This window comes from Acinonyx jubatus, chromosome E3 (genome assembly GCF_027475565.1).
Source record: "Acinonyx jubatus isolate Ajub_Pintada_27869175 chromosome E3, VMU_Ajub_asm_v1.0, whole genome shotgun sequence".
NCBI classification, from domain to species: Eukaryota; Metazoa; Chordata; class Mammalia; order Carnivora; family Felidae; genus Acinonyx; species Acinonyx jubatus.
In genome coordinates this window covers 14008434-14027513 of record NC_069398.1, presented here as the reverse complement: position 1 = coordinate 14027513, position 19080 = coordinate 14008434, and the positions used below count along the sequence as shown (strand labels likewise).

Genomic DNA, 19080 nt, shown 5'->3' with positions numbered 1-19080 from the left:
CTTTCTTTCTCCCTCTCCCTCCCCCTCCCCCTCCCCCTCCCCCTCCCCCTCCCCCTCCCCCTCCCCCTCCCCCTCCCCCTCCCCCTCCCCCTCTCCCTCTCCCTCCTCCTCTGAGATAAAGACCTGAGCTGAGATTCAGAGTCAGACGTTTAATAAATGAGCCACCCAAGCACCCCTGTCCTTAAGTTTCTCATCGCCTTTTTATTCCCTCTCATTCTTTTTTTAATGAAAGACTTTTATTTTTTATTTATTTATTTTTATTTTATTATTATTTTTTTAATGTTTATTTATTTTTGAGACAGAGAGAGACAGAGCATGAATGGGGGAGGGTCAGAGAGAGGGAGACACAGAATCTGAAACAGGCTCCAGGCTCTGAGCTGTCAGCACAGAGCCTGACGCGGGACTCGAACTCACAGACTGTGAGATCATGACCTGAGCTGAAGTTGGCCGCTTAACCGACTGAGCCACCCAGGCACACCAAGACTTTTATTTTTAAATATATATTTAAAGTTTATTTATTTTTGAGACAGACAGAAACAGAGACAGAGAAAGCACATGAGCAGGGGAGGGGCAGAGAGAGAGGGAGAGGGAGAGGGAGAGGGAGAATCCCAAGCAGGCTCTGGGCCCGATGCAGGGCTTAATCCCACAAACTGTGAGATAATGACCTGAGCTGAAACCAAGAGTCAGATGCTTAACCAACAGAGCCACCCAGGCACCCCATTCCCTCTCATTCTTTTTTTTTTTTTTTGAAGTTTATTTTTTAATACTTATTTATTATTTATTTATTTATTTTTGAGGTTTACTTTTTTATTTAATTAATTTTTAAAATTTACATTCAAGTTAGCATATAGTGCAACAATGATTTCAGGAGTAGATTCCTTAATGCCCCTTACCCATTTAGCCCATCCCCCCTTCCACCACCCCTCCAGCAACCCTCAGTTTGTTCTCCATATTTAAGAGTCTCTTATGTTTTGTCCCCCTCCCTGTTTTTATATTATTTTTGCTTCCCTTCCCTTATGTTCATCTGTTTTGTCTCTTAAAGTCCTCATATGAGTGAAGTCATATGATATTTGTCTTTCTCTGACTTATTTTGCTTAGCATAATACTCTCTAGTTCCATCCACGTAGTTGCAAATGGCAAGATTCCATTCTTTTTGATTGCTGAGTAATACTCCATTGCGTGTGTGTGTATGTGTGTGTGTATACACACACCACATCTTCTTTATCCATTCATCCATCGATGGACATTTGGGCTCTTTCCATACTTTGGCTATTGTTGATATGCTGTTATAAACATGGGGGTGCGTGTGTCCCTTCAAAACAGCACACCTGTATCCCGTGGATAAATGCCTAGTAGTGCAATGGCTGGGTCGTAGGGTAGTTCTCTTTTTAGTTTTTTGAGGAACCTCCACACTGTTTTCCAGAGTGGCTGCACCAGCTTGCATTCACACCAACGATGCAAAAGAGATCCTCTTTCTCCGCATCCTCGCCAACATCTGTTGTTGCCTGAGTTGTTACTGTTAGCCATTCTGACAGGTGTGAGGTGGTATCTCATTGTGGTTTTGATTTGTAATTTCCCTGATGATGAGCGATGTTGAGCATTTTCTCATATGTCGGTTGGCCATCTGGATGTCTTCTTTGAAGAAGTGTCTATTCATGCCTTTTGCCCATTTCTTCACTGGATTATTTGTGTTTTGGGTATTGAGTTTGATATCCCTCTCATTCTTGCTGCCATCAACAGTCCTTCATTTTTTTCCAAAATGGGAGTAAGATGTTCTTCTAAGTTACTTTCCCTTTTTCCCCAGAGACTTTCCTTCTGGAACTCTCGCCTTGTCAGTTGTCCTGTTGGGCAAGTCGCGGGAGTTAGATGAATTCTCGGGAACCCGACCAAGAAGTGGTCTCATCCCTTCTAGTTGTATGATCTTAATTGGCTTATTTATTCTGCTGGCCTCATAGGGTTGCACAAGGGTAAAGTGAGGTTCTATCAATGGAAAAGCTTTGGAAGAAGTGTGAATGTAAAAGGGGGACAGCTTATCTACAGTGCATTTTTTAAAGTGTTATTACCTACTTAGTGTATGGAAGGTCTTTCATATTCTCATCATCTCTGTTTATATTTATTGGCATATTCAAGCAGATACTCTCTTCCTCCAGGAAGAATGAGTGATAGAGAGTGGGAGAAGCCCTCTCAGGCACCAGCCAAAGGGGGTGATTTCTGTGTCTATACCTAGGAGGAAACAGGGCAAAGTTGTACAGACTGATGCAATGGGGGAAATATTTTAGGACAAGATTTAAGAGCATTTCTCATCATGTATTTCATCTAACGGATAATTATGCCCTGCATAATCTCCTGTATGCAGGGCATCGTGTAAGAAGTACTTCCTTACATTAAATAGAATGCGAAATCATGTGCAAAAGCAAAGTAAATGAAATTTTCCTTTGGTGCTATATGTTTGTTATACTGTCTTGTTTATAATCCAAAATCAGTTGTTAGTTTGAAATAATAAGAATCCATTTACCACATATTACACTTTGGGTAGATGGCATAGAGACCAGGGACTCTACCTAACTCACAGGAGGCCTGTATCAGTTTGAGTTTCTTTTGGTTGCAAGTGACAGAAACCCAATTCAAACTGGCCTAAACAAAAGAGAGAGAGAGAATATATTGCTTATGGAACTGAGAAGTTCAGGAGGTGTTGCTGATCCAGGAGCACAGACTGTGTTGTTAGGACCCCGTCTCTCTTTCTTGCCATATCTTGGCTCTCTCTGTGTGTTGGCATTACTTCCAGGTGCTCTTTTCATGTGGCCCTTAGAGTTCCAGGCATCTATCCTCAGAGCTTAAGAACAGGTCCCAGGATTAATCTTGTTTGCATTGATGTGCAGGCTTTTGCATCTCTGAATCCATTACTCTGGAGATGAGTCAGCTCACTGGAAACATTTAAATGGAAAATGGTCAAAAGGTGTAAACTTCAGGGGTGCCTGGGTGGCTCAGTCAATCAAGCGTCTGACACTTAATCTCAGCTCAGGTCTTGATCAGGGTCATGAGTTCAAGCCCCACATTGGGCTCAACACTGGATATGAAGCCCACTTAAAAAAAAAAAAAGGTACAGACTTCAGTTATAAGATAACAGGTACTAGGGATGTAACGTACAACATGATGACCATAGCTAACATTGCTGCATATGATACATAGGGCAGTTGTTGAGAAAATAAATCTGAAGAGTTCTCATCGCAAGAAGAATTTTTTTGTCCTTTATTCTTTTCTTCTTTCTTTTCTTTTTATTGTATCTACGTGAGAAAATGGATGTTAGCTGAACCTATTGTAATCATTTCACAGTATGTGTGGATCAAACCAGCATGCTCTGTGCCTTCAACGTATACAGTGATATTATGTCAACTGTTCTCAATAAAACTGGTAACAAAACCAAGAGTATTAAATAACACTATTCTTTGATAAAGACAATTGACATTTGCTCTGTCTTACGTATATGTAATTACCAGCAGCTATAGGAAAGTGCTAATGGTACAGTTTAGTAATATAAACTAAATAGTTTGCTCTGCAAAAAAAAAAAAAAAAAAGTGGGAGAGTGAGAGGCAGATGCCCTGTCCCTCGAGAACAGCCAGAGTTTTGTCAGCAGAAGAAGGGCAGTGGGTGTGGATGCACAACAACACGTCCACCATCAGACCCCTGCCTGCTCCCCCCGCACCCACCAGCACCCAGCAGGTGGCTCTTCCCCAGGCAGGTGCTCAAGCAGTGCCTTGTGTGTTGAGTCGGTGGTATTGGCAGGAGTTAGAACTCTGTATTGGGGTTGCCAAAGTAAGTTTCCTATTTCTTTCTTTTGTCTAAGTCAAGAACTTCCCCTAGTTTTACATATTTGTGTTTAATTGAATGTACTAACCTTGAAAAACTCGAACTCCTCTGTAAGGGCTAAAGGCTCACATGTTACCTGTAAGTTTTTCAACACTTTTCCTAACTGGGTTTGCTATATCACCAAATTCTGCTTTATTATTTGTTTCAAGAAATAACAAGTTCTACTCTATCCAGTGGAGATTTTTTTTTAAGTTGTGATTGTATATTTAGACTAGTAAATGTACCAATTTTTATCTGAAAACACTCTTTGAATATACACCAAAATGTTGACAGTGTTTAACAGAGTGTGATAGGATTTCCTTCTTACTTATTTTCCATTTTTTTCTACCAGGAACATGTTATTTATGTTGCTGAAAAACAATGCTATTTAAAATAGTCATTAATTTACTACATTTTCTTAAAAGTTTATTTTGAGAGAGAGAGAGAGCAGGGGAGGAGCAGAGAAAGAGGGAGAGAGGGAATCCCAAGAAGTCTCCATGCTGTCAGCACAGAGCCTGACATGGAGCTTGATCTACAAACCATGAGATCATGACCTGAGCTGAAACCAAGAGTCGCATGCCCAGGCTCTCCTTAATACATTTTTTTTTTTTTTTTTTTTTTTTTTTTTTTTTTGTAGTGCACTGTACTAATTTCTAGGAACTGTGAGAGATAAGACAGGAAAGGTCACAGCCTCATGGAGCTTGTATTTCTAAGGGTGAGAAAGACAAACTATCACACAGGTGACTAAATAGAATAATATAGATTTTGATTAGTTCTATGAAGGAGAATATGTGATAGGAAATAAATAACAAGAGAAACCTAATTTAGATTTCTAAATTCTAAATTGATTGGTAAAGACCCTCCTGATAAGGGGAGAACCATACAGAGAGCCAGAAAGATCATCCCAGACGGTAAGTGCAAAGGCCCTGAGGCAGCAAAGAGCATCGTGATTCTAGGCAATGGGCAGAAGGTCTGCTTGTGTCAGCATTTTTTAGTTCATATAAATATTAGATTGAGTCATATGACATTGGTATGTTTGTAGGTCAAAATGGTTGAATAGCAGTAGTTTCATATGGTTCAGTCAGTGCTGTGATTGGGCAGTCCTGCCATTGACCTGCAAGTGACAGAAGCTCTCTGGGCTGCACTTTCCTCACCTGTAACATCAGGTCCATTGATGGTTTCTTAGGTATCTTTCTGTTGCTGGCATTTTATGATTCTAGTCAGAGCCAGGATGAGGTGAGGCAGGTGAAATGCCTCAAGCACAGAAATCTAAGGAGGCTCTCACCCTGCCCTTGTGCAAGCCTGAGAGTGAGAGTCCCCTTTGATTTTGCAGCCCAGGCTTGCCCCTACCCGCCACCCCCCTTCCTGCCCCCCACCCCAGTCCCAGCCCTGATTTGAACTCATTCCATTCTTCACATACAGCAATGACTTTGCTGATGTATGATCTCAGCTCTGTCAGTGATGCTTACTGATGCATTATCTAAACAAGCCAAGGCTTGCGGTGTCTGAGTAGGTATTCTCCCCTTATCTTGACTTATTTTTCGTCTTCTTACTCTCCATGCGTGAGTTAATTCGTTGCATAGGTAAGAAGTTCCGAACAGGAGCTTACATATGTCCACATTTAGCCTGGTGAACTCTTTCTTCTGTCCGCAACAGGAAACCTGGTAACAGCGCATGCACGTTTTATGTTGTTCTCCTTTAGATCAGTCCAAAATGTTTGTGAAGGTGTTTACTGAAATTGACCGGATGCCCCAACTGCTCGCCTACTACTACAAATGTCACAAGGTGAGAAGCCAGGAGTGCTTATGTTGTGGAATGCATACAGTGCTGGGCTGCAGAACCCCAGTGTTTGTACTCCAAGGTAGAGACAACTTGCCTTCTCGCCCTCTGGCCTTCTTCTTTTAATTAGCCAGTAGGGGGTGTTCTTGGTCCAGCCTGTGGATTCATTTCCTTGCCAGTGGGGGGGGGGGGGGGGGGGTTGGGGAGGGAAGCAAGCCCTCAGTTTTCAGCATATTTTATGTTTATAGCTGGATTTCATTTATAGACTGAAAAGTTGTTACAATTCCTCCCATTCTTGTCTTTCAAGGGAAAGTAGTCTCTTAGGCCTTATGATGCTCTCCGGAAGCTGTCAGAATTTTTTGTTTTCTGGGGTTGTTGATGTTAGGTAAAAAAAAAAAAACCCAACAGCTTCCTGGGCTAACTTGATTCCTTCACGTCCAACCTTGCGTGTCTTTAAGCAGGGGTGTTGGGACATGAAGCTGAAGTGCACATTCAAGCACACCCGAAAGGTCTGTCGGGGAGAGTGTAGCATGCCCAGTGGAAGGACCTTGGCATGCTGTTGGGACAAGATAAAAGAAGAAAGGAACACTGGGAGGGCAACAGATTCAATGTCTGATAGATGATCAGAGCAGGTGGCTGTGACTTCTCGTTTTAGCCCTCCTTTGAAGCAAATGGCCTTCAGCGGGCAGTTGCTAGGGACAGTAGGTGGCAGGAAATCGCTCACCTTGTCGGGAGGGCAGGACAGCGTTAGCAGGTGGCCTGTCTCAGTCACTCAGCGAGGTCCCCTTTGCTCTGCCTCTGCAGGCGCAGCTTTTAGCAACCTGGCAGGAGCTGTGCCAGAGTGACCTCCCTCTGGACCGGCAGCTCACCAGATTCTACGACGCCCTGCTCGGGGCCTGGCACACGCAGATCCAGTGGTCTACGCAGGTAACGGCTCGCTTGGGTCTTAGGGGATGGGTGTCTGCTCTGGCAGTGGTCTCTCCTCTGCTTCAAGTGTTCCTGGAAGAACCTCCCTATTTGCTGCCATCACCAAAGGAGTTAAAGATAAGCCTCGAAACCCAAGGCAGTAAAATCTTTCAGTCTCCTTAAAACTCTTCTTATCGTTCTCATCTGTATCTTAAATAGAATCTAATGTGACAGTGTTGCGTGTTGTTCAGCCAGGGAGCCTGTGGAATTCTTGGAGGCCGTTATCTTCTGATCTAAAAGCAGGAGGCCCTTGGTCAGGTGGTGCTTGAGTGAACAGGATTGTTTTTATCTTAACTTCAGGTAAAACTCACCTGGCTTAGTTTCCCTTGTTCACACGGTATGCCCAGAGCTCGAGGAAGAGTACAATTTTACAGGCGCCCTCCAACCTAGGGGACCAATGAGACAGAGGAACTTCATTTCAAGTGGAAACTTCCCCTCACTTGTCTTCCCAGAGCCTCTTGGCATTTTCTGCCGTCCAGGGCGTGAACACTTCTTCCCCCGTCTCAATGCCAGGAAGTGCCCCAGATCCTCTTCCCTCTTTTAGGAGAGAAGAGGCTGTGACTTACTGGGCCTGTTGATGGTGTGGTGTGGTTTTTGGTCTGCTTTCAAAATTAGTTGTGAATTAGTCTTGCAGTGTCCATCCGTCCCCTGCTGGAACGAACGTGACTGTAGCTGGAGGGAATCCCTTGTACAGGGTCATGTCCGTTCTGGTGTTTAAAGTCCTCTTCTCTACCCTCATTGCTTTCTCCTGGAGCCAGCCAAACTCAGATTTAGGTTACAGCAACATGAAACACAATTCCTGTAGACGTTTCACAGCACTTAAGTAGTTGTCGGTTTTCAGTGACCCTGGTGATGCACATCCATTTCTGTGTCCTTGCCTTCTTTTACCGTCCCTTGTGTTGTGAAGATAAAACCAGCTTATGTCTGCAGGTGCATATGCCCTTCATCATCTAAGAAAAAGGATTTAGACTTCTCAAATTATGTTCTGGCCTCATCCTATAAATCCTGCTAATTTATGCTTTTGGTCAGTGGTCCATTTACTTTTCAGGGAAGTAAAAGCCTGATAGGTGGCCGTCATCTTGTGAAGGTCAGTATAGTGCAAAAGAAAAGCAAAGACACCACAGTAAATGTATCCCCTTCTGATTTACCCCCCAGTATTATAATATGAAAATTTTCCAACATATAAAAGAGTTGAAAGAATTGTATGATGAACACCCATGTACTCACTTTTGCACTCTGCAGTGAACATTTTGCTATGTTTGCTCTGTCATAAATCTGTCCATCTTCCCATGTACTTCTCCATTCATTGACTGGTCTTATTTTTTGATTCATTTCAAAGGCAGTTGCAAGCATTATTTAGTTCTGAACATGCATATTATTAACTAGAGTTCAATATTTGTCCCTCCCCGCCCCCTTTTAGGTAAGATTGTGGAATGTAATGATCTTAAATATGCTATGTGATCAATTTTGACAAATGTTGTGTAACCTGATCCCTGTTAAGATATAGAGAACATTAAGATAAGAGGATATTACCATCACTCTAGAAAGTTCTCTCATGCCTTCCTAGTCAGTCCAACACCCCTGAAGGCAGCCACTGCTCTGATTTTTTTCCACCATAAATTAGGCCTGTTTTCAAATTTTTGTAAACTTTTTTTAATTAAAAAAAATTTTTTTTGCCCCTGCCCCTTCAGTTGGTTTTTTTTTTTTTCTTTTTAAATGTTTTATTATTTTTGAGAGAGCAGAGTACAAGCAGGGAAGGGGCAGAGAGAGAGGGAGACAAAGAATCCAAAGCAGGCTCCAGGCTCTGAGGTGTCAGCACAGAGCCAGACATGGGGTTCAAACCCACGAACTGTGAGATCGTGACCTGAAGTGAAGTTGGACGCTTAACTGACTGAACCACCCAGGTGCCCCATTTTTAAAATTTATTTATTTATTTATTTATTTATTTATTTATTTATTTATTTATTTATTTTAGTTTTTTATGTTTATTTATTTTTGAGAGATAGAGACAAAGCACACGTGGGGAAGGGGCAGAGAGAGAATGAGACACAGAATCTGAAGCAGGCTCCAGGCTCCGAGCTGTCAGCACAGAGCCCAACACGGGGCTCGAACTCACAAACTGTGAGATCATGACCTGAGCTGAAGTCGGACACTTAACCGACTGAGCCAACCAGGCGCCCCCTGTTTTTGAATTTTAAATACACGGAATCAGGCAGTGTGTGTTCTTCCTGCAAGGTTTCTTTCATTGAGCATGTTTGTGAGATTCATTTATGTTGTTGTGTGAGTCAGTGGTTTGTTCCTTTTTATTGCCAAATACTGTTAACGTGGTGTGAATATTTCACAGTTGGCTTATTCATTCTTATACTGATGAACACCTGGGATATTTCCATTTTGGGGCTATTATGAATAAAGCTGCTAATGAACATTGTTCTCTAAGTCTTTTTTGTGTATACACATATTCATATTTCTTGGGTAAATATCTAGGAGTGGAATTGCTGGATCATTGGGCAGATGTATGCGTAGATTTATAAGAAACTGCCAGACATTCTTTCAAAGTGGTTGTACTTTTTATAGTCTCACGAGTGTGCGAGCATCCTGATTGCCCCACATCTTTGCCAAAGTTAGGTGGTGTCAGTCTTTCTAAGCTAGTCCATTCTGGTGGGTGTGTTGTAGTATTTCATTGTGGTTTTAATTTGTATTTTCCTGATGACTAAGAATATTGAGCACCTTTTCAATGTGCTTATATCTTCCTTTGTGAGGTGTCTGTGTAGATCTTTTGCTCATTACAAAAAATTGGGTTTTTTGCGTTTTTATTATTGAGTTGTAGGAGTTTTTTATATATCTCAGATAAGAATCCTTTGTAAGATATAGTTTGTAGATACTTCCTTCCAGTCTGTGGCTTAAACAGAGGTATTGATTTTGTTGAAGCCTAATTTATTAATTTTTGCTTTTATGATTATTGTTTTGTAAGAAACCATTGCCAACCTCCAAATTGGAAAGATGCTCTGTTGTGTTTTCTTCTAGAAGCTTGTTTAGTGTCTTTAAAAAAACATTGTTTTTAACATTTATTCATTTTTGAGAGGCGGGGAAGGGCAGAGAGAGGGAGACACAGAATCCAAAACAGGATCCAGGCTCTGAGCTGTCAGCACAGAGCCCAGTGCAGGGCTTGAACCCACAAACCGTGAGATCACGGCCTGAGCCGAAGTCAGTGCTTAACCAACTGAGCCACCCAGGTGCCCCTAGAAGCTCCCTTAGTTTCTACAGTAAGGTCTGTGGCCCATTTTGAATTAGTCTTCGTGTATGGTGTGAGGTAAGGTCAGATTGTTTTCAGGTGAGCTGTTGAGGTTGCTTCTATAGCCTGAGTTAAGTTTGCTCTTATAGTGTGTGGACTTTGTGGTGGTTCTGTGGCCAGGTGCCAGAGAATCCCTTTTGCCAGATCTCTTCAAAGGACAGGGGGCACCTCTGGGTATGAGACCCAGTGTGTTTTAATTGAAATGTGTAAAAAAACTGCCACTGAAGGTCTATGATGTGACTTTATAGTTTCAGCTGACCAGCCAATTAGTGTAATTCTGCCCCTGCCCCAGGTCATCTGAGTAGGAGATAAGAGTGGAGGAGATTCTCATTGTGCAGTCCATCCTCACCAAACATAGCGAGGAGTCAGGATTCCTTTTCTAGAAGGCCCATTTTCATTTCCTCCTCTGGTCTCTTTCTCACAGCAAGTTTCTTCTGCCAAATGAGGACATTGGGCTGGCTGGTATCTGAAGGTCTTTCTGATTTTCTCACATAGCACGTTTGGGGATAGTGAGGGGAATGCGTTGGCTGGAGATAGGAGGGTTTGTGTTGGTGCAGCTACGTGTGGGGGGAGGAACTGTGAATTTAAGACAGGAGTTTGGCTTTCTCAAGAAGGTAGTGAGAGTCTGGAGCAACAGTGAATGATGATGTTGCTGTTTTAAGAATGGTTTTGGTGTTAAAAAAAAAAAAAAGAATGATTTTGGTGTCAAAACATCACCTATGTAGTTTCCCTGCCCAGAAGGCTTAACCCTAATGCTCTCATGAGGAAGCATGCAGACAAATTCAAGGTTTGTCAATTTTGTTGATCTTTTCACAGAACCAACCAGTTCTATTGATTTTTAAAATTAACTTTCTGTTCTTTATTTTATTTACCTCTGCTCTAATCTCTATTATTTCCTTCCTTCTTCTAGCTTTGGGTTTGTTTCTTTTTCTTATTCCTTAATGTATGCAGTTAGGTTGTTGAGTTGAGATATTTCTTCTTTTTTAATGTATGTGGTTAGAGCTATAAGTTTCCCTCTTAGTGTTACTTTTGCTGTATCCCATAACTTTTGGGGAGTTGTGTTATCCTTTTCACTCATCTTGGGGTATTTTCTAATAAAAATGTGAGTTTATTGATTTTATAGTTTTTAAGCTTATACCTTTTGTGGCCTTAGAGTTACCTGAGAACAGGGTTTTTTTTTTCTACAGATTTATTATTATACACATCATTTTTTTTAATATGAAATTTATTGTCAAATTGGTTTCCATACAACACCCAGTGCTCATCCCAACAGGTGCCCTCCTCAATACCCATCACCCACCCTCTCCTCCCTCCCACCCACCCATCAACCCTCAGTTTGTTCTCAGCTTTTAAGAGTCTCTTACGTTTTGGCTCCCTCCTTCTCTAACCTTTTTTTTTTTTCTTCCCCTCCCCCATGGGGGGGAAGAAACTTAACTTCTGTTAAGTTTCTCAGGATCCACATAAGAGTGAAAACATATGGTATCCGTCTTTCTCTGTATGACTTATTTCACTTACCATAACACTCTCCAGTTCCATGTTGCTACAAAAGGCCATATTTCATTCTTTCTCATTGCCACGTAGTATTCCATTGTGTATATAAACCACAATTCCTAAGAAGAGTTTTATATCTTGTTTTCATTTTTGTGCATATTTAAGCCACATTATAATAAAAAGTCATTCAATCAACACAGGGGAGTCTGCGAGAAGCCCTCTCTAAATGTACTGTGTACATTTTTACAGTTTTGTCCAAGAGATCAATAGTATATAAAATAGAAGAAAAGATTCTTGGTGAATAAGTGAATCTATAATCTAAAAGGCCTCTGGGGTCCTCGGTGGCTCAGTCGGTTAAGTGTCCAACTCTCAAGTCACGATCTCATGGTTTGTGGGATTGAGCCCCATACCGGGCTCTGTGCTGACAGCGAGGAGCCTGCTTGGGATCCTTTCTCTCCCTCTCTCTCTGTTCTTCCCCCACTCAGGCAAACACTCTCTCTCTCAAATGTAAATACATAAACATTAAAAAAAAAACAACCCTAAAAGGTCCTGGTATACTATTCCTGGTGGTCCTTAGAGTAAATCTGTCTTAACCCAAGGTCTATGTCAAGGGGAGATGTGGCTGTGGGCTGGTGTGCAAATCTGACTAAATGTCCTCCAACCCTGATTCAGTGAAGTATTCTTCTTTAATTCTGTTTTATTCTCCACCTCCCATGCACTCCTAGTTTCTGCATGGTCATCTTCACAGCCCTTGCTGGCCAGATTTTGGTAGCTATCTAAATTCTACATGTGATAAATTTGAAAAAAAGTCACTTGTGGCTAGCAATAGACATGGAGTAGCCAATTGTTCTGGACAGGTTGCAAGTTGTGCCAGTTACTTGACTTTCTGAGCTTGTTTGGGTTTGTAGGAAGGAACACTTGGGGCTTAAAGCTCTTGATGAAGCCATTTTCCAGCTGTTGGAGAAATTCCTTTGAGAGCCATCCAGGAGACTGCTTCTTGAAAAGGTATGTTCCTGCTTGGTCCTTTGTGCTAACGCAGATACCTCTCTCCCACTGCAGGTCTTCAAGAACCCCCACGAGGTGGTGACCGTGCTGCTGATTCAGACTCTGGGGGCCTTGCTGCCCACCCTGCCTGACTGCCTCAGCTCAGGCGTGGAGAGGGCAGGGCCTGAGCTGGGGCTCCTCAAGCTCCTGGAGTTCTACGATGCCACCGCCCACTTTGCCCAGGGGCTGGAGATGGCGCAGCTCTCCCGCCCACGTAAATGCTCCTTCCTCCCAGTCCCCTGGCCTGTCTTCACATGCTCTTTTTGAAGCTTCTGGGGCTTGGGTTTGTCTGTCTTTTCGGATGACTGATTTTACAGATTTGGAAGGGATCCTTGTTTTCCTTCTCAGCAGATATGGAAGCCTTTTCCATGAAAGCATTGCCATTGGAAATGGTTGCTGCCTGATGTATTAACCAAACCCAGTGCTACCTAGGGGCTTTGCATGCTCTGGGGAAGTTAGGGGCACTTTGGCAGGCACTTAGAATGTGCAAGAGGCAGGTGGGCCTCAGTGGCCTCGAATTGGCAGCAGATTGCATTGGGAAGGTAGTGTCCTCTTCCCTTGAGATGTCATAAGACCTCAGACAGCTCAGCCTAAAAAGTAAGCTGAAGAGGACGAATAGGTCAGAGGAACTTTTTGATAGGGCGTCAGCAAGGTTTTAAGGGCAGGGAGGCCGTGTTAGGACTAGGGGTGGTTGTGGGGAAAATGGGCATTCCCCAGCTGTGTCCAGGAGCAGAGCTCTCCTCCTTCCCATTTGGGAACACAGCGATGTTGTGTTACGTTTCCCCAGCTGTTTCCCCTGTAAGTTAAAAGCATCATAAACTTTCAGGTAGCACAAGATCTCATGACGCATGCTGCTGTCAAATCAGGAAATCGCTTCGGGAAGGCCTTGTCCTGCCGTTTGGCGGCTATGTGTCACTAACTTGGTTTATTTAATAGTTATTCCCTTTAATTACATTTGGTTATAATTACTTCGTACATTCCAGGGAGTGTGTTTATTGTTCCAGTTCTGGATGATTCATAGGTGTTTTGGCTCACTCACTCGGCAGATCTTGGTTGTGGGAAAGGCTTGGGGGATGTGGGTAGCTTCCAGGGGACGAGGATGCCATGTCCATGGGGCTAGAGTGTAGGCCATGTAGCCTGCTGGAGCAGAGTGGAATGAAGGTAGGGCAAAAGGGCAGGTTGCCTTCCTCCCACTGGTGATGGACATTACTGAAGAAGAGAGAACCACCCTCCAAAGAATAATGCATACAAGTGCTTTGTTAGTCAGCCATGGAAATTTAGATTTTTAATGATTCCTATCAAGGTTTCCAAAACAGTATTTTTTTTTAATTTAAAAATACTTTGGAAACACCCAAAAATAAAATAGAGTAAAAATGATTCACAACCTCATCATTCAGAGAGCCTCTGGCAGCCTTCCATTGTATTTTCTGCTAGTAATTCAAATATAAATACACATTTTCCACAAATACATATAAAAATATATACACGTATACACCTACACACATATACATCTTTTAAAATAATGGTTGCATACAAACTTAAATTATCTTTTTTTGCTCAAAATAATATAATGATAGGGTTTTTTTTAGTGTTTATTTATTTTTGAGAGGGAAAGAGAAAGAGAGAGAAAGAGTGCGAGTGGGGGAGGGGCAGAGAGAGAGAGGGAGACACGAAATCTGAAGCAGGATCTAGGCTCCAAACTGTCTGCACAGAATCTGACACGAGGCTCGAACTCACAAACCATGAGATCATGACCTGACCCGAAGTAGGACACTTAACTGACTGAGTCACCCAGGCGCCCCTATAATGAATATTTTTTTTAATGTCATTAAATGTTTTCCCAAGACATGGTTTTTTGTTTTTTTTTTAAACGTGTATTTAATTTTATTTGTTGCCTTTTTTTGTTTTTGGCCTATTAGCATTTTTTAATTGCCTCTGAACTAAACTTGCTCCATACCCAGGTATAGCAGTTTCTAACATTTGTCCAGGACCAAGACATGGGTTTGTTTTTTGTTTTTTTTTAAATTTAATTAAATTAAATTATTTTATTTTATTTATTTATTTTTTAAATTTATATCCAAATTAGCGTAGTGCAACAGTGATTTCAGGAGTAGATTCCTTAATGCCCCTTACCCATTTAGCCCATCCCCCCTCCCACACCCCTTCCAGTAACCCTCTGTTTGTTCTCCATATTTATGAGTCTCTTCTGCTTTGTCCCCCTCCCTGTTTTTATATTATTTTTGCTTCCCTTCCCTTAAGTTCGTCTGTTTTGTCTCTTAAAGTCCTCATATGAGTCAAGTCGTAGGATTTTTGTCTTTCTCTGACTGACTAATTTCACTAAGCATAATACCCTCCAGTTCTATCCACGTAGTTGCAAATGGCAAGATTTCATTCTTTTTGATCACTGAGTATACTCCCTTGTATATATATACCACGTCTTCTTTATCCACTCATCCATCGGTGGACATTTGGGCTCTTTCCATACTTTGCTATTGTTGACAGTCCTGTATAAACATGCGGGTGCACGTGTCCCTTCGAAACAGCACACCTGTATACCTTGGGTAAATACCTAGTGGTGCAATTGCTGGGTCGTAGGGTAATTCTGTTTTTAGTTTTTTGAGGAACCTCCATACTGTTCTCCAGAGTAGCTGCACCAGCTTGCATTCCCAAAGACATATTTTTTTAATGACCACTTGTAAGTATGGCTTACTTTAATTATTTTATCTACTATTATAAATAAAACTATTATGAATAGTCCAGCACATTAATTTTGAGCCCCGAAATTTTGATTATTCCTTAGGATAAGCTTAAGAATTACAGTTGCCAAGAAATGAACATTTTAAAGATGTTTGTCATATTTTGCTCTTGAGAAGGTTTCTCCCTATTTTCGTGTCTGTCAATAGTGACTGAGGGTGTCCATCCCCCATGTCCTTACTTGCACTGGACACTACTTGTTTTTCTCCATCATTTCCAGGTTCTTAGACAGTTAATGACATTTCATTGTGATTTTTCATTTCTTTTATTACTAGCAACTTTTAAATTTATATTATTAACTTCTTTTTTGAATTGCTTATTCGTTTGCCTATTTTTCAGTTTTTGGAGTTTAATTTATTTTGGGTTAATTTATAAGAGCAATTTATTTAAAATAATGTATCATTAAATATTGAAAGCAACAAAGTACGTGTTGTAAAAATTCGTGTTATAGAAATCTGTAACACAAAATGAAAGTCTCCTATAAAACCCAGCTTGCTTGAAATAACCACTGTTAAAAATTTGGTGTCTATCCCAAGATATCCTTATGTAGTAAGGATTTTTTCCCTATTGTTTATCAAGTATGTTACAGATATATTTTCTTTTTTTACTGTTTATTTTTTAAGAGAGAGAGAGCGCGAGCAGGGTAGGGGCAGAGAGGGAGACACAGAATCCAAAGTCAGATGCTTTACCAACTAAGCCACCCCAGCGCCCCTACAGATATAGTTTCTAACTTTATATTTTGCCTTTAACATTGTTTCTATTTTAGTAATTAATGCATGTACATGGTATTATTAGGAATATGTAAATTATGTAATAGAAAAACTAATTTTATAAAATAGCTTAAGTTGATTTTATAATTAATAAGCAATAGGTATTCATTATAGAAAAACCCAGAAAACACAAAGAAGGAAAAAGGTCATTCTTAGTCTACCATTTAGAAACCGTATTTTGTGTTATATATATGTACTGATTCTGCATGAATGAGAGGGTTTCTGTATCCTTTAGTTTTTTTTTTTAATTTCTTTTTTAATGTTTACTCTTAAGAGACAGAGAGACAGAAGAGGGCAGAGAGAGAGGGGGACAGAGGATTTGAAGCTGGCCCTGTGCTGACAGCAAAGAGCCCAATGCAGGGCTTGAACTCATAAACCATGAGAGCATGACCTGAGCTGAAGTCAGACGCTTAATTGACTGAGCTACTCAGGTGTCCCTTTAAATATTTTTAATAGAATATTTTATTATTGTTATTAGCCCCCCCAATATAATATTGACTCAATACTGTCACCTAATACACAAATTTTTCCATTTGTTCCACAAGTCTCTATAAGCTGCTTCTCCACCTCTCCCTCCCATTAGGATCAATCGATGTGCATACATTGTATTTGGTTGTCTTGTCTCTTTTATTTATTTTTGTCTTGTCTCTTTAAACTCTTAATCTGAAACAGTCATCCCACCTCTCTTTTGTCTTTCATGACATTGACATCTTTGAAGAATACAGTGTAATTTTCTAGTGGAATGTCCCATATTCTGGAATTGTCTGATTGTTTCCTGAAGATTAAATTTAGATTAAATATTTTTGCAAGAATACTACATTGATGATGATGTTGTGTATTTCCTGTGGCATCACATCAGGAGACACATAATGTGCAATTATTGGTGATGGTTGGATTAATCACTTGGTAGATGTATCTAGTGTATCCAGTAGATCTCTCTATTATAAAGGTACCTCTTCCTCTTTGTAATTAATAAGTAATTCATGGGGTGATGCTTTGAGCTGATAGGAAAATACTAATCCTCAAAGAACATTTACTCAGTGACTTTAGCATCCATTGATAAATCTTGCCTGAATAAATTTTCACACTACTGATTATAAAATGGCGACTCTCGGGGCGCCTGAGTGGCTCAGTCGGTTGAGCATCCGACTTTGACTCAGGTCATGATATTGCGGTTTGTGAATTTGAGCCCCGCGTTGGGCTCTGTGCTGACAGCTTGGAGCCTGGAGCCTGCTTTGGATTCTGTGTCTCCTCCTCTCTCTGCCCCTCCTATGCTCATGCTCTATCTCTCTCTGACTCTCAATAATAAATAAACGTTTAAAAAAATGGCAATTCCCTAATTCTCTCATTCCTTCTACATTTATTTGCAGACCTTATTTTGTAAAGAAGAGATTTTTTTTCTTTCCTCACTTTTTAAAAGTTTTATTTATTTAAAAAAATTTTTTTAATGTTTTTTATTTTTGAGAGAGAGAGACAGAGTATGAGTGGGGGAGGGGTAGAGAGAGAAGGAGACAGAATCTAAAGTAGGCTCCAGGCTCTGAGCTGTCAGCACAGAGCCAGACGTGGGACTTGAACTCACAGACTGTGAGATCATGACCTGAGCTGAAGGGACACCCAACCGACTAAGCCACCCAGATACCCCTAAAAGTTTTATTTGTTTAATCTCTGCACCATGTGGGGCTCAAACTCATGACCCTGAGATCAAGAGTTTCATGCTCCTCCTGAGCCAGCCAGGTGCCCCCTTTCCTTACTTTATTACTTTTTTTAATTTTTGTTTATTTATTTTGAGAGAGAAAGCATGTGTGCACAAGTGGGGGAGGCACAGAGAGAATCCCAAGCAGGCTCCATGCCATCATTGCAGAGCCTGATGCAGGGCTCAAACTCACAAACTGAGATCATGGCCTGAGCTGAGATCAATAGTTGGACACCCAGCCAACTGCACCACCCAAGCACCCCCTTTCTTTACTTTAATATCACTATGAATTCATGGATTCTTTTTTTATTCATTGTGTTATGATTTACCGTTGCCATTATTCATTTTGATGCTTGAATTATTTCAAATTTGGACAGTAGTTGCCCCTTTAGGCTGCCTCCTGTATCTTTTTGACATGTCCCCATCAGTCTTTGAGTATTTCCTTGCTGTTTGGCACAAATAATTCCAGGAACACATACTTTTCCTGCCTCAGACCTATGTTTTCCGAGGAGCCAGGTTTCTTTTAGTGGGAAATGGTATTTAGAAACCAAGGTCTGGACACCGAGGGTGCGTATTGTTGCTGGGGTTCCAGGTCCTTTTGGTGGACAGAGCTAGGAAATATATATCTCCAGTTTATACTGATCCTTCTAAATCAGATCCACTTTACCTTCTGCATCTCTTCTTGTACAGTGAGAACTCTGGTTCTCAACTGTGTGTGTGTGTTTTATATATATGTGTGTGTCCAGTTATTTTTCATGACTGCCTTATGGATAGGTCACAACGTATTTAATTTATTCACTCAACTACAAATGAACTGGTACTGGAATGCTGAACACTGAGCAAAACCAGACACAGTCCCTGCTCTCATACAACATCTGTTCTGGTGGGAGATAACCAAATTACCATAGTAATAGGTGTATAATTACAAAATGAGATGAGTACTTTGAAAGAAAGCAGAGTGGTTCTAGGAGAATATATGAACAAACAATGCTGATTGAGCCTGGTGACTTCAGCTGCGTGAGTCCTGAAAGAAGAATGGGAGGTGACCAGATGCAGGAGGGTAAGGGAGAAAAAGGTCCTTCCAGACAGAACTGACCAGAAGGGAGCCCAGTGCTTCTGAGGAAGCACAAGAAGGCTGGAGGCCAGGGGAATTGTGAAGGAGGAAAGGCTGGGCAGTAACAATAGAGACAGCTGGCATTTATTAAGTGTTATCACATACTACACAGAGATTTTATGTAATCTCCATGAAGGCCTTGTAAGATTGATGCCATTTTTTTCTTTCTATAATTTATTTATTTTTTATAATTTACATCCAAGTTAGCACACGGTGCAACAATGATTTCAGGAGTATATTCCTTAAGCCCCTTACCCATTTAGCCCATCCCTCCTCCCATAACTCCTCCAGCAACCCTCTGTTTGTTCTCTGTATTTAAAAGTCTCTTATG

General features: G+C 41.2%; 1 protein-coding gene across 2 annotated transcripts in view; it reads left to right on the top strand.

Annotated features, from left to right (window-relative positions):
• Nucleotides 1-19080, top strand: part of COG7 (component of oligomeric golgi complex 7) — an 82123-nt gene that overhangs the window by 25061 nt on the left and 37982 nt on the right. For both annotated transcript variants that reach the window (XM_053213096.1, XM_027043031.2), the window contains 3 exons: nt 5549-5631; nt 6430-6552; nt 12434-12632. In XM_053213096.1, coding sequence (XP_053069071.1) covers nt 5549-5631; nt 6430-6552; nt 12434-12632 — 405 coding nt within the window. The remainder of the gene's footprint in view (nt 1-5548; nt 5632-6429; nt 6553-12433; nt 12633-19080) is intronic.